At 36.0% G+C, this 15,962-nt stretch overlaps 1 protein-coding gene across 3 annotated transcripts; it reads left to right on the top strand.

Annotated features, from left to right (window-relative positions):
• The first annotated feature begins 632 nt into the window (after positions 1–632).
• On the top strand, positions 633–15,349 carry LOC103709572 (probable sugar phosphate/phosphate translocator At1g48230). 3 transcript variants are annotated; one of them, XM_008795003.4, is made up of 10 exons: positions 633–857; positions 2,173–2,411; positions 4,645–4,752; positions 8,088–8,119; positions 8,196–8,246; positions 8,872–8,933; positions 9,029–9,290; positions 11,553–11,818; positions 11,919–12,016; positions 14,815–15,349. In XM_008795003.4, the coding sequence occupies exons 2-10, from the start codon at positions 2,328–2,330 to the stop codon at positions 14,998–15,000; spliced, it is 1,149 nt and encodes a 382-aa protein (XP_008793225.1). In that variant the 5' UTR covers positions 633–857; positions 2,173–2,327; the 3' UTR covers positions 15,001–15,349. The 3 variants fall into 3 exon arrangements, with proteins under 3 accessions (XP_008793225.1, XP_008793223.1, XP_008793222.1); XM_008795001.4 differs by having other exon boundaries at positions 2,166–2,411; XM_008795000.4 differs by having other exon boundaries at positions 2,087–2,411.
• The last annotated feature ends 613 nt before the right edge of the window (positions 15,350–15,962 follow it).

The raw sequence follows: 15,962 nt of genomic DNA, 5'->3' as shown, positions 1-15,962 counted from the left end.
GATAAAGATTTCGTGGGGACCGTTATAATAGGCTAACATGTTACTCAAAGCTTTTGTCTGATATGTTAATAGACATGGGACCATTTGATTATTCAAGGTAAGCATTAGTGACGCAACAACTGGCCATGGACAGCTTAGCAAAATTAATATTTATTTGCAGCATGCAAGCTATGCATATAGGGGCGTCACAATCAATTGTTTGACGTTATTGTTATACATCACAAACCTACTTTACTCTATGCCCTAACGCCGTATAAAATCGTTGGAAACGTGCATTTAAGATAAAAAAAAAGGACAGCTCTATGGAGCGAGAAGGTTCGTAATTTTTTTTCGACTTATGAATATGGTAACAATTGTTTTATTTTATTACGAGTATTTTGGTCCAAAAAAAATATTATAACTCAAAACAATTTTTTGGCGGAGTCTAAAAGTAATTTTTGGTACATAAAATAATTTATTAGAAGTTTTACAAAATATTTTTATTTTATATAAAAATACTTTTAATGGGTTTGAAAGTATTTTTGGAGCCTTCTGGAAGCTTTGCCAAATGGGGAAAGGTAGCCTTTAGCTGCACCGACCTTGGGATGAGTTGGATCACATTGGGCACGGATCACAGACACGAAATCCATCAAGGCAAACCCCGTCCCAGGTCTACGGACCCCTTCCCCTTTCTCTACAGGTAAGTCTTCTCTCCCTCTCAAATCACAATCGAATACGGGCGACGCACTGCTCCGGGCTTCAGCACGGGCAAGCACCCAAGCCTCTCCCCTCTCCTCCCCTCCTCGGCGGCGCCCTCGCAGATCCACCCTTCTCTCCGTCTCGCCACTGCAACCGGGCCCTCGTCTGCTCCGTCCCAGGTCCACCTCTCTCTCGTTCTCTCTCTTTCTGATCATCTCCGTGAGTGGTTTCGTGGTGCCCAAACCCTAAACCAAGATCTGTTGTTTTCTTTACTTCGACTCCTTCACGAGATACCCTCTCCTCTCCTCCTTCTCCGGTACCGCCAATCTTCTTGATCCTTCCTGAAAAAGCCGCAGTTTGTGAGAAAAAGTGTTTTTTTTTTTTGGCTTTCTTCTTGGAGGCTTCTCTTGTTACGACTCTTCCCAGGGGCGAGGAGGTGAAGAAAGCGTGCTAGAGGGTTATAAAGTTATTTGGGCCCAATTGGAAAGTAAGCCCTAGATCGGTATGCTCATGTGTCAAATTTTCCAAATCACAGCGGAAGTACGAATTCTTGAACCGATATCTTAGATGAATGCAGTTACATGGATTAGGAGCTGGTCTGGAACCTGTAGCTGTTCAAGAACCTTTCTTTCCTGAAAGACAGCACAGATGAATGGAAATTATAGGTCAAAGAGTAAATCAAGGTCAAGATGCTAGATTGAGCCGAGCTCAAGTTTGGTATTTTTGGACATTAGAGTATATGTTCAATCCCTTCTTTTTTGAGAGCACCTTGTTTCAATTTCTTTGGCTGGTAATTTGCTTAGCGCAGCAATAAGAAGTTTGGTTCTTGCTTGGCAACCTGTAGCTCAACATATTCCTTATGGGGTGCTAGATTTTGGACTCTACTTATCTATGTAGTTGTTCCCTTGATGATTCACAATGGTTTGACTTTTGAGGATGAGTGGTGAAACGGGTCCCTTTTCACAAAATTCTTCTCGGTTGAGTTATCCTAACTTTGGGGATCAATGATATATATATTCCACCAAATGATATGGTTCTAGTTGCTTGTCTTAGGCCACCTTCTGCTGCCATTTGTTTATATGTTTGATTGGTTTAGCAAACTATGAAACCGAGAAAGAGCTATATATGCGAACAAACAAGTAATGTGAGGGGATTAATATGAGTTTTGTGGATAAGCAACAAAATGTCGGTAATCAAAGTAACAAGTGAATATATAAGCAATTAACAAAAAAGGTTAAAGAAGGAAATGTATGTATGCAAACCTTCCATATTGTTTCAAAAAGTTCATGTAAATCTTGCTATTGCACGATAATTGATGCTGTTTTCTAAGCTGTAAGGTCCTTTTTTCCCTAAATCATGTATAGAGATGCTGTGCCATTCTATCTCTTACTCTGTTAATAATTTTCAGGTGTACAACCAGTTTCTGGATTTTGAAATATATGGATAATAACCTTCAAGAATCGATATGAATTGTTGTGGATGTTCAGCTTGCAGATAAACAAGACGGACTTGCTTTGTTATGGGAAAAGAATTCGTAGTATCCTAATGTTCTTTATATCAAAATGGATAGCTTCATCTGTTCAGATGGTTGACTAGTCACCTCTCAGAGATCTGGAAAAACATTATTGGTATAGTAACAAGCAGGCACAATGATTAACAGACAACTTTTGCTGACGTACTTTTATCTACTCATTTATATTTGCCTCTCATCAGGAGTTATCTTGTATAACAAGGTAATGCATCTTAACGCTGTTTTGTTAGTCCTTTATTTCCTTACTGAAACAACCATTAATATTATCCATTTTCACCAGCATATGGATTAGTCATACTTGTTTACTTTCTGGTTAAATTTGGATGATAATTTCTTCACGTCCTTTATTCTTTTGAAATATCGCTATATTCACTGCCTGGCTGTATTATATTTTTAAAAGAATATTTCATTCCATGTGCTGGTTAGATACCTTTGAAATTTATTACCACTACTATTTTGAGTTCACCTATAAGTATTCTTTATTTTCTTTGAAATCTGCTTTAGTGTTCCTGCTCATCAAGAGCTTTTCATGATACCAGGGATTTTACTTGAAATTTTGTTGGATGGCGCTACTTGAATAACAAAAATAGTTTTATGATGATTCAATTTAGGTTATATCACGTATCCACGTTACACATCCTTTCTGTTTAATTGCAGGTCCTGCGCTCTCCAATGTTGAAATATCTTCATGATTAGAAGTGCTTCCTAAATCCTAATTAAGGAAAAATTCCGTTATACCTTTGCTTTTATTAGCAAATATGTATGTTCATATCATGAACTCCAGAACATCAACCCCCTAACCCGCCAACACAGACACACACACACACACACATATGCACATGGAGGACAGGAAAAAAAAGAAAGGGTTAATTCCATTGTTTTAAAAATCAGTTGCTAGGGCTGCTACAGCCGCTGCTTAGCAGTATCGGCCTGAAGATGCTAAGCTAAGTGATCATAGTGGCGCTATATGGTGCTTGGGTACGAAGCAGTCGATATCAGGCAAAAATCTGTTAGAGTGGCAGCAACACTATGGGTTCAAAGCAGGCGATTTATTCAATAGAGGATTGGACTGGTTTCCGCTTGGGCTGGTCCAACAATCAGATGATCCAATAGGTTGATTTTGATCTAGTCAATTCATGCGTCGGTCGAATGGAGCATTGGAGAGAAGAGGAGAATAAGAAGTGAATTTTGTTAATTGTGGACATCTTGCTTTCATAGCTGATGTTATGTGATTGTGGATATTTTATTTTATGGTAGATTTTATGTGATTGGGGAATATTTTTATCTTGTAATGATATTATTATGTTTGATGGATAATGATATTTCTTGTGAGATGGTGGACTTTACATTGTATGGATGTTTACATGATATTATTACCTTAGGTGGATGATGTGTTATAGTCTTTTCTGGATCTTTTTTTTTTGTTGGGGGGGGGGTATGAAGTTGATGGAAACTATTGATTGTTGATCCTTATTAAGAAAAAAAAAATATTTTGTTGGCCTGCTTTGGGTACATTGCCTATTATAGCATCTATTTCTATTATTCACTATGAAACCGCCGAGCAACTTCGTGTCCACTATTTGCTTTTTAATACATTGGTTAGTCATTAATATTTGCCTCAAGCACACTGATAGAAATCAGGAACCTCTCTATAGAGGAACCTAGAGGTTTCACCCTATTTGAACTTTACTTAGCAAATCTGGCTTCAATCACTTTCCAAAATCTTCTTAAAGCTATACCAAATTTACTCATAACAATTGAATATAACTTAAGGTGCTCGGCATTGTGAGGAGATCTATAGAGCTTGAAGAGAATTTTGTAGCAAAAAAGGCTACTGCAGATGTATAAAAATTCCTAATAATTCTTAAAAATATTAAAATTAAAAAAATAAAATTCCCTGCAGTTGAAAGCCAGAATGGCTAATTGAAATTCTGATTGACTTACATCAGTTTATGCACAAAAAATGGTGTAGGATAAGGTTTAAATTTTCATCTTTAGAGTGTGAGTTCACTAATGTGCTGTACTTGTGAATGCTGAAGGTTCAGTATGCTTTATACTATTTCTTATGTTTCCATAACTCATGGTATTGGTTAGCAAAGTCATGTTGAGTACATGTGACAACAATGTTTGCCTCTATAAATAATAAGCAAAAGCTGTTGTTGCCATATGCAATTGCTTTGCGGATATTCTAGCTTATATTTTCTGGGCTTGTCTGCAAAATAATTTGATAATGCTTTTCAGAATGGTTATTATACGGTGCAGTCGTTTTTGTGATTGTCTTATCTTCTTCTCTTCCTTCTATTTGATATACTACATTTTGGAACATGGATTATAGAGATGATGATTTCTTTACAATCTGCATTGTAAGATCCAGACTAAATGGATATCTGAGTAAAACAACTCTGAGGCATTTTCTTATTTTTGTCAATTTGCAGTGGGTTCTATCTCCAAAATATTTCAAATTTCCCTTTCCTATTACTCTTACTATGATTCACATGGGATTTTCCGGCGTGGTAGCATTCCTCCTTGTTCGTGTTTTTAAGGTATTCTTCTGTAACTCTTGTGGTTGCTATGGTTATTTTTTCTGTGTTACTAGCTAATTATTACACCCTCCATTGAGCCACCAATAGAATAAATACATAATAAATACAATTTATTTAACTTCCTTAAAATTTGTTCTTTCTAGATGTTCAACATTTTGAAGCTTTGTTGTCCTTAATGTCGCATAATGTGTTGGGAGCGTGAGAAAATTGCAAATAGTAATATGTAGACTTAGCAAGGTCTGTAATGTAGTTAATAATTGCAGGTGGGCCCTCCATATTTATGAAAGGGAGGTGGTATAGGCAATGGGACATTATGGTTCATCAGGTGGCAAGATTTTAAATACTAGTGGGATGCAAGGCTTCCTATCGTTTTGAGTGTCAGATAGGATGGGTCAGGAAATGAACTAGGATGGGACATGTCATCTATCACCCCAAGTGTCGGGATGTTTGTTTTGTTGTTGTGGGTTTTTTTTTTTGGGGGGGGGGGGGGAGGGGGGTCCTGGTCCGTAGTGGGAAAACAGAACTGAGCTACAGTCAATGTTAACTGGGTCCTGTAGTGGATGAGTAATGGTCTCAACCTGCCAGTTGGCACGAGGAAGCACCCAACAACTCTTTGGAGAGCCAATCAACAGGCTGATCAGCTTTTGTACATACACATGAGACCAGCATGGGGAGGAGTACCTGCAGGGGAATATCAACAATGTCCTCTGGCTGGTCGGTCTATCTTTTACAGAGAGGTCTCATGGTGGCATGCAATGTAGCAAATAATCATCATAATCATCTTCACTTCCATGGTTACTGCCCTTTCAAAATGGCACCTCATAAAGCTGATAATCTCATTCATGGGCTTTTTACTTGCTTGGTCAACAAGCTACATGGAGTTAAATTAGCTGAGGGTCTCCAATGATATACCATTGTCATTATTAAGAAACATCCATAAGAACCTCATCGCTTTGTGCTTTTGTGAGCCTCTCATAGAAGTTTCCAGGGCCTTACATGGTCATGATGACACTGGAACCTCGAGTATGATACCAACAGCATATGTAGGTAAGGACTTAATAAGTTAAACATCTCCAAAGCCAAGCTGTTGTTGGATTATAAGAAGGGTCCTCCAAACCTCAAGGATTCAAGGTTTGATGGGTAAATAGAATTTACGCAGGTTTCTATAGGACTTCAACCAGTTTGTTATGGGGAAACTAAATAATAAGAAACCTGAAATCAGAAAATAGTTGAGCTATTGAGGCAAATAAAATTATAGAGGGGTTCAGAATGAGGTCCTAGGACACTACCGTCCAACAGTTTCTAAAAGAATTATTGAGAAATTGTGGAAGACTAATCTAATTCACGAGGTTGCTGGAAATTTTCTGTATATTTGTTATTAGGTATATGTTTAACCACCAATTCTGAAGCAATGAAAGAACGAATATGTAGAATAGTAACACTGTGGTTTGCGAATAGGGATGCAAAATTCTTTCTGGCCTTGATGATTTTGGGTAGAAGCCTAAATGGTTTAGGGGTGCTAGCCAGCAGAAGATTAGAAGTAAAATATATCTTCAACAGAGTCATCTTTATTTATTAACCTAGGGCAATCAGCAAGAAGTTGTTGTAAACTGTCAAAATGAAGGTGTCACCATCACAAAAGAAACAATCCTTTTTTTAATAACTGCAACCTATTACTGTATCATGCATGTAAGGTTGGCAATTGCATAGGCCCTGAAACCCTCCCATAACTCCTACACTTATCAGGTCTTTTTTCTGAATAGAAAAGAAAGAAAAAGGAGAAAAAGAAGAAAATGGAGCTTGTTGCAGCTCTTAAAGTGACTTAATAATCTAAAAGAACATCATTAGAGGTGTCTACCTCTTAATTTTGGGTCCATGTTTAAAACCAATCTATTCTTTCAAGAAAATCAGTGAATTTAAAGTTAAAAGAACCAGGAATCAAATCTTTGCTAGGACTTAGGATCTCAACCACCTTCATTTAATGTATTCCATTGCTTCTCCAATTTGAAGCCAAACTCCTAAACTAAACGAACATGCAGGCTTATTCTCACAATGACCCAGCTAAACTTGTGTACTCATCCATCTGAACCAAACCTCTTTGAGCCATTTTCCTTGTGCTGAATCTGTATCAAAGAAAAGGATGTTCTGCATGTTAATCCCTGAAGTCCTCTTTATGTGTCTTTTTAATCCTTTTGATCCCTAAAATTACATCCATTAGGGGATATTCCGTGAATGTTTGTTTCAACGATGATTCATGAGGCCACAGGTAGTCATATGCAATAAATTCTATAATGTCAAAAGATCAATATGCAAATTTTTAAAAAAATGAGGAAAAGATGCCTAGTGATAAGGCTGGATCCCCAGGAGCCCTGTTTGATAGCCCCATATGAATACTGTAGTCTTGCTTTTCCCCCTTTTTTTTTTACTTCTTTCCATCGTCGTCATTGTCAGCATCATCTTTTTAGTAGTCTCCATATCTTCTTCTCCCCCCGTTTCTTTTTCAGAAACCATAGGATCAGCACCATTAAGACTCAAAAATACATCCCTGTATTCTTTCTTAAATCAACAACTTATTATTTCTAAATAAAAAAAGGGAAGAAAGGCTGCAAATTCAATTTTAATCAAGGTTCTGGCATGCATTTACCAGATATGATTTAAGATATCCAACTTTGGATATGATAACATAATAGATGGAAGCTGCTAAATTTTAAACTAAGAAGTCTATGCAACTATGCAGTCATCAACAAGGTTGCCTGTGGGCAGAAACCAACTGAACCATTTAGATGAAACTACAAGCAATACTATTGTAGCATGACGCATATACTTTATGTGGTATTGTAGGCAACCATTTATAGCATATTTACCCATGAAAGGTGAGTCAGGATGTTCTCATGGATAAATTTTCTTATTTCACCATTTGCTTTCAAGTATTATTGCAAATGCTACACTATTTATTCTTGATATAGGGCTTTAATAGTCATTTTCTCCACTAACAGTGACATTTTCTTGTAATTTGCTCTTTTATATTCATTTCTCCCGCAGATATGGTATATGCATTATAATACTAATGAGAAATTCCATATATTTTAGTATTGATAAGAAAATAAATACTCTTTCGTTTATTGCAAATTATTTACATTGGACATGATAAATAATTGTGTATAGACTTGTTATTGTTTTTGAGTTCTATTTTCAGTTTCTATCTCCAGATGTCAATTGCTCTACTGGTAACTAGAAGTATGGCACAAAACTTGCACTTATAGGATGCATTCTGCCTCTTTTTGAGAACAATGAATTTGATTTTTGTTTGATGGTGACATGTTTTGACTGTACAGGTTGTGACACCTGTCAAGATGACTTTTCAGATGTAAGGGGACTATTCTGATGTCTTTATTTATTTTTTTCATTTATTCCTCCTCAGTGTAAATTTGTATCTTTTGCAGATATGCAACATGCGTGATTCCCATTAGTGCGTTCTTTGCATCAAGTCTTTGGTAAACACCTTGGCATCATTGATCTACTGTTTTCTTGTCAAATCATAAGTTCCATTTTAATCCTTAATAATGTTGATTTGCGCTTTGGTATATTCAATTATATTTAAACACAATAAATATGACATTGACAATATGATTCATTCTTAGGAGTTGTATTATTGGCCTAGTTGATTTGGTAGAAACTAATATTTAAGTATCTTCTATTTGTCAAAGTCCTGCTTGTTTGAGGGATGAAGTAGAATAAACTGTATTAAGCCACTTTTTTCCATTTTAATACATTTTATCCTGCCAGATGCCTTTTTTCCCTCTAGAATATGCAAAGTTTGTGAATGGCAAAAATGAAATTTTGGATAAGTCTACCTTGTTTGACAAAAGTTTATGGTCATGGCACATGTATTCACTATCATAAAACCACTTTGCTATTGGATATCACAATCAAATGTCACTGCTATGCTTTAAACATTTTTTAAATTTTGTCGATGCTCCACCTATTTAGTTGTATAATTCAGGTACAGATTTTCTTTTACGATGATTGATGATGATTAGTGAACTTGTTATTGCGGGCAAGTGAACTTTTGTTTCAATTTTTGAGTGTCGCTAATAAAGTATGATGCATGTATTGCAGGTTTGGTAACACAGCTTATTTGCATATATCAGTTGCTTTTATTCAGATGCTCAAGGCCTTAAGTGAGTCATCTTGTGCATGCTCCTGCGCCAGTTTTCAGCTAATCTCCTTAAAAGCTACTAATTCTCTATAGATTTGTACGCATGATCTGTAACAGTGCCTGTCGCAACGTTCCTCATGGCTGTTATATGTGGCATTGACAAATTAAGGTGCGACGTCTTCTTGAACATGGTGCTGGTCAGTGTTGGAGTCGTAATTTCATCATACGGAGAAATTCACTTTAATGCAATTGGAACAGTTTACCAGGTTACTGGTATATTTGCAGAAGCTTTAAGGCTGGTCTTAACTCAAGTCCTCCTTCAGAAAAAGGGCTTGACTCTAAATCCTGTTACCAGTCTATATTACATAGCCCCCTGCAGGTATTTTATATAGAAGACTCTGTCACTGAATTCTTTGTAAGAGAAATCAATTTTTTGTCCCTCTTTCTAGTTTTTCCTTCAATTTTTATCAAAGATCATCAATTTGTCATATATATGCAATTCGATATAGTTTCAAGCTCTTCTTGGTTGCATCATTAATTATGTGAACATTCATATGATTATGAAAGCAGCGGTCACAATGGTTAAAGTATATATCTTTTAAAAATGTAATGCAGCGAGTTGGCATTTCTTGGTTCTAAGATTGAGTCTTTGTGATTGTTTTTGCTATAGAACAACATTTTTGATTGTTTTGGTTTCTCGTACATCTTCTACTCAACAGAAACTTTTAAGTTGTGTGCTACATTTTTCTCTGTTCCCCTAGTTACTTTATCTGGAAGGCTATGGGGAGATATCTATTGGAAGTGCAAAGGAGTTGAAAGGAGGCTACCACTTTGTTGAGTGGGGTAGGGTTTGTTGAGTAAAAAGAGAAGCAGGATAAGGTTCAAGAGACTTTGAAATCTGAATTTTGCTTGGGACATTAGCTTTGGAGATTATGGTCTTTGCTGATAACGAGTGGAGCTCTGGCTAGGTGATTCGGGGCGGATATTACAAGATGTCGGGATTTGTAGATTATCCAAGTCATGCAAAAGTCTTCTCGTTTGTGCAAAGGAACCTGAAAGATTGAAGTGTTTGTCTTGGTTGGCGCACTTCAGGTTTTCTTCGTGCAGGGAAGAGTGGAGTTTAGGTTGAAACTGATTTGGAGTAGTTATTTGTGATACTTTGGATTAATTTTCAGTTAAAATTACTGTTTGGTTAATTCTTAGGAGCTTTTTAGTTGAATCTTCGGAGAAAAAGTTTAACATTTCTATTTTCTTGTGCTTTTGGTCTTTAATTTAAGGAGTACTTCTCTATTGGGTTTTATTTTAGAAAAAAATTAGCATCTTATTTGGTCTAGGTGAAGTTATGATAAGGCTTTATTATCAGGATTGTGTTTTGACGTGTTTTTGATGTCTTCCTAGGTTGGGTTTTGAGGGAGATACAGATTTTGCTATTATTAGAAACTGTATAAGGATCTTATTTGCTTTCTTTATTTTTGTTATTACTCTTTTTTAGGGAGAAAGTCTGGAGGTGTTAAGGAGCCGGATTTAATTACTCTCTTTAGCTATAGAAGGAAAAGAAATGGTATAAAGTGAGGTGTTGATGGTGAATGAAAGAAAATTAAATTCTCTTCCTCTACATTTTTCTTTCTTCTCGTCATCTTCTTTCTTTGGGCTTGAGGATTTACCTCAGATGAAAAAATGTTTGCCTTAAGGTGCATATTATTGTTCCTTGTGCAGGTTTTCTGCACAGAAAATCTAAAAATATTTCAGATTTCATATTTATTTTGAGATATGAAATTCATACCAGATCAACACCTATAGCAGAGTGGAACTTGTGGATTGGATCTGTATTATGTTTGAAACCTGAAGGAAGGTTCAAGTGCCCAATGTATGAATATAATCTCAAGTTTGCGGAAAGGATGTCTATAACTTGGAAAGCATCCAAGTGGGAATCAGATCAAAGTTCAGTACAGAACATTCAATCTGGAGTAGGAGAGTTCGTGGTGGTTTGTCTCATATAGTCATTCACTCATTCCTAGGACGCAATGGAGGAAAAGACTTCAGTTCAGAGTCCTGTCAAGCAAAGAGGGACAAAGTGTTTTGACACCTGCTTGTACAAGGAAGTCAGAAGATGGGAATTCAAGGGGCTGTTTCCTGCTTTACTATCATAAGATGCTACTCTCTATTATAAAGTGCAGAGAATAGGGAAATGAGAAGCCAAGGAAGATTCAAGATGGTGCTTCTCTTCCACTATTGATGGGTCGTAAATTCAGCTACTTCGAGCTTAGTGACCTGGCAGTAGATCCAACGTATGCAAGTGCAAATATTGTGATGCTCTCATTGATTCAGTTTATTGTGTTCTCCTTTTTTTTCTAATTTTTTATGTGCTCTTTGTGGTTCATCTTTGAACCACCATATACATGTGGTGCAGTACCACTCTGCTATATCCTAGCTAGAGCCATTACCTTTCTGAAGCCCGACTCAATGACTGATTTGATACATCCTCAATGCCTTTGTGCTTGCATATGTGTGTTCAATACCCGAGCATCTTTGATACATAGTTTTTTTTTATTCCTTTCTTTCTGATACTAGACTTTTCATTTGTGTAGAAACTCTGGTTCTATTTCTGTATGATTCTTATATTTGAACTTGCTTTATGCAGTTTCCTCTTTCTATTTGTACCTTGGTATCTATTGGAGAAACCAGGGATGGAGATTTCACAGATTCAGTTCAACTTCTGGATATTTTTCTCAAATGCTCTTTGCGCTTTGGCCTTGAATTTCTCTATATTTCTAGTAATTGGTAGAACTGGGGCAGTCACCATCCGTGTTGCTGGGGTACTCAAGGACTGGATATTAATTGCTCTATCAACAATTGTATTTCCTGAATCTACTATTACTGGTCTTAATATAATTGGCTATGCAATTGGTAATTTTCTCAATGTTCCAGAGCAATCTTATTCTGCAACTACATTTTTTAAGTGTTCTCGGTAAGTATAGCTGTCCACTTACGGTATGCTTTGCTTCAGCTCTTTGTGGCGTTGTCATGTACAACTATTTGAAAGTTAAGGATGTCCGAGCATCAAATCAACTTCCTGGAGAGAGCATCCCCGAAAGAGTAACAAAGGTGAAAAATACTAAATCCTGTTGATCTTAATCTAACTTTCTATTGCTTCCATGAGAGCGAGTTATTTTACTTAATATGACAACTTGACACCTCCCCCCCCCCCCCCACCCTCCCACCCCACCAAAAAAAGAAGAAGAAAAAGAATGTGTGTATCATCTAATCTTATCACTAAGAAGATGTCGCATTGCAAAGGAGAATTGTTTAAAAATTCCCCTTGGTTTTTCAAGTGCACTATAATGGAGTTTCCCTGCAGTGCTAATCAGGACGAGGCTTTTAAATCCTTGCATTTCTGTTGGAGATTTTGATTCTGTTGATCTAATGGAATTTATGGATTTTCTCAGAAGTGAGTTTTTTGTATGAGTTTTTGGCAGAAAAGTATCTTTTTCCTGATAAGAAAAAGATAAAGAAACTGTAATGTGGAAACAGTTGGCATGCAAGGAATATTCTTTAAATATTACAAAATATCAACAGAAAGGTTGATAAACTCCTTTGGACACTTTAAGTCTTGCTTGAGGGTAAGACGAATAGGCTAGTATGTTTTATTTTGATCATATGTTCAATATTATGGGTTCATCCAGTCTCTTTTACTATACATTCATTTTGATTCGATTTTGTGTGTGCAAGTTTCACATTTGTTTGTCTCACAACCATCTTATTAAATAGTGCATTCACCAAATAATGCTCCAATTTAATATGTTTGTAAGTGTTAACTCCTCAGATATTGTTGATCATAGAGATTTTTCTCCCATATATTAAAGTTGGTGTATACGAAAACAAGGGCTTACAAATGCTATACATAGTCTGCAAAATATTTTTTAAAAAAATATTTTTGGTCTTGTATGTGTTTAATCACTTATAAAATGAAAATGAATTCATAAATCTAACCAGCTTTATTCTTGTTGAGCTGTCTGGTTTTAAAACTCCTCTTGACCCACTCCCTTTCTAGTCTCTATCCAAGAGTTTAACAAATTTTTTAGAGGTGCTTAACTAGTTGTTCAAAATTTTATAACAGAATCTTTTTACTTAGTGATTATATTTTCAATCCATATATGTGGATGATTATTTTAATTTCCTGCAAATATTATCCATTAATAAAATCACTGAGTTTCACATATTTTTCACTCCATAGGTTTGAAAAAAGATTATATTGACCCGGTTGATCTATCTGCTTAATCTTGTTGATCACCATTTTGCTCGTTTTCTAGATGTTGACTAGAAAGCAGCACAAACAAAATATAAACAAGAAATAGAGGAACCTGTTTAATTGTTTGCCTAAAAGATAAGTAGGAAAGGAAAGCCTTGTGTTGATTACATTATTGTCAAAATTATGCCCAAGTAGTAACCAACTTTATATCATTCTAATTAGGCACCCTTTTTTTGATCATTCAACATGATCTAAGGCCTTCTCTTGATAAAGGCCTTCTCAAAAACTTTTTTGTGCATGTAATAAGCCATCCATATGTAGTACCATATGGATGCAGCTATTATTCTCTAGCTTTACCAAGTCTATACCTTGACGTGCTCATTCATTCTCTCTAGCTTTACCAAGGCCTTCTCTGTAACTTTTTGGTGCATGATTCTACCATTATAATAATAGGCCAACCGTTACATATTACCCTATTGATGCAGCTCTTATTTTCTGCAGCTTTACCAAATCTTTACCTTAACACACTCCGTCATTTATGTCTCATTCTTTATGCCCGCACGGCTTGATTGCCCCAGTATTTTGATCATATAATTGGTAGCCTTATCGCCTTCTTTAGCATCAACCTCACAAAAACTAGCATACCATTCAGCAGCTAAAAAGCATGTCAGCACATTATCTCAGAGATCGTCTTATTTTATTCTTGGTGTCTATGAATCACCTGCTGTCATTTAATCTATGCTGGATGTCTTTGAACTCTAATTAATCTACAAAGATTTTGTGCCTACAGTGCAAATTATACATAATTGTTGATTCTATTCAAATTCTTTTTAGGCTTGCATTAGATGAAGGTTAAATGGTATGTTTTGATGCAGGAAGATGGCTTCACTCAAATCACAGATAAGCCAAAGAATCAAATAAAACAGAATTCCATACATAAATGAAAATATACACCTACATGAAATGAAGGGTTACAATACACCAAGAATATGGGGGGGAATTTATATTTCTTCTCAACATCTGAGGAATTAAGACTCAATCCACTTCTTAGAACATAATATTTTATTGGTAAATTATCAATTCAACTTGTTGGCTTATTACTTATACCATTGAGATGGATGCTGTTACTTTCAAAACTTTGGCTTCTTCCTTGGCTGCACTTTCAAAGACATAAGATTTTTGGTGGGATCAGTAAAGTTTGGTTGCTTATGGTTCAGAATCTGAGACCAATTCATGGGGGAATTGAGACAGAATTCGCTCTTAGAACTGAATATTTTATTGGTAAATTATCGATTCAACTTGTTGGATTCTTGTTTGTGCCATCAACATAAATGTAGTTCTACTATGGTTTCGTCCTTCTTCATATACACTTTCCAGAACAAAACATTCTTGGTGGAATGCCCCACTGTTGCATCACTTAGACTATGTAACCAATAATGTTTGGTTGCTTACAGGTTGATTATTTAAATTCATTTCTCTGGTTAAAAATCTGGAATCCATTCATAGAGGATTACCAAATTGAGAGCTTTTCACAGAATATTTACAAACCAATGATGGGTCCTAACTAATTGTAAGGACAAGGTTTGTTGGATACGAGAATATTGCATGTCTTCTAATGCTTGCTTTGGCTTTCGTGGATTGCAACTACCTGCAGGAGTGGAAGTTGGATAAGAAGTCATCAGATATATACACTGATGATAGTAACAACAGCAACAATGCAGGAAACATTGCTGGTGCTGCTGCCTCAGAGTCGATTGTGGGAGATGAAGAAGCACCCCTTCTTCCATCATCAAGATTGACCTACACTGGTCGAAGCCAAGTCAGCAGCCGCACTGCATAGTACAATACATGTTATGATTCAATTTCTTGTTACCAAATTCTCTTAGAAGCCTCTTCCCAAGAACCCATTTTTTGCAGAGATTGATTCTAGGAGCATCAGCATTGCATCCTGAAGGTTGATACGAGAATGATTCATTGTAAAAACTCTCGTTGTTTTGCAGTTCCTTTTTTTGTTTTCAGCTACGATTTAATAGAAACATAGTTTGGGAAGAATCATAACACTTTATCGTGGACAGCTTGGGCTTGGAAGGGTTTTGGCTGTCCGGGCACAAGTAAAAGGGGATGAGTTCTTGTTAATTCATATCTCATACAATCATTGTTTTAGATTCATAAACATTTTCTTTTTTAAATCATTAATATACTATAAGCTGTAAGCGAATTCTATAAAATTTTTCAAGAATAAGCAATCGAAGAGGTTTCTCCTACTGGAAAAGGTTTCATGCTAGAGGAATTTGTCAAGACAACAAATTTGATTTTCTTTTAATTAAGCTTGTTGCTTGGTTTCCGATGACTGCTGTTCCAAGTTTAATATAAAATTGATGGCAAGTTTTTTTTTTTTTTTTTAATTTTTCTTTCAAATCAAACATTTGCAAAGACATTTCCTGCCATCCAAATAAGTTTATAATAAGAATACCGGCAAATTACTGGTGCTTTGTTCCAGACTTGCAACAATGTAATAAATCGCAAATGTCAGGGAGCATGTAGCCATAGATGAATAAAAATGTTATATCCGAATGCGCGCTTGTTTGCTAATCATGTAACTTGGCAATTCATATCCATGCATACGGACGGTGGCCTTTTTCGGAACATACAACATTTGAAAGAGAAAAATCACTCTAGTCCTGCAACAATTCAAATAAATTCCTTCATCTTACGATTTATTCTCAGATAAAGTTTTAAATACGATCACATTTTGTTGAATGCAATGTCAAGACATTAGTACAAGATTGGACATGAAATTCT

This window comes from Phoenix dactylifera, chromosome 9 (genome assembly GCF_009389715.1).
Source record: "Phoenix dactylifera cultivar Barhee BC4 chromosome 9, palm_55x_up_171113_PBpolish2nd_filt_p, whole genome shotgun sequence".
Classification (NCBI taxonomy): domain Eukaryota; kingdom Viridiplantae; phylum Streptophyta; class Magnoliopsida; order Arecales; family Arecaceae; genus Phoenix; species Phoenix dactylifera.
Note: the sequence above shows the minus strand (reverse complement) of the source record. Positions and strands in the feature narration are given on the sequence as shown.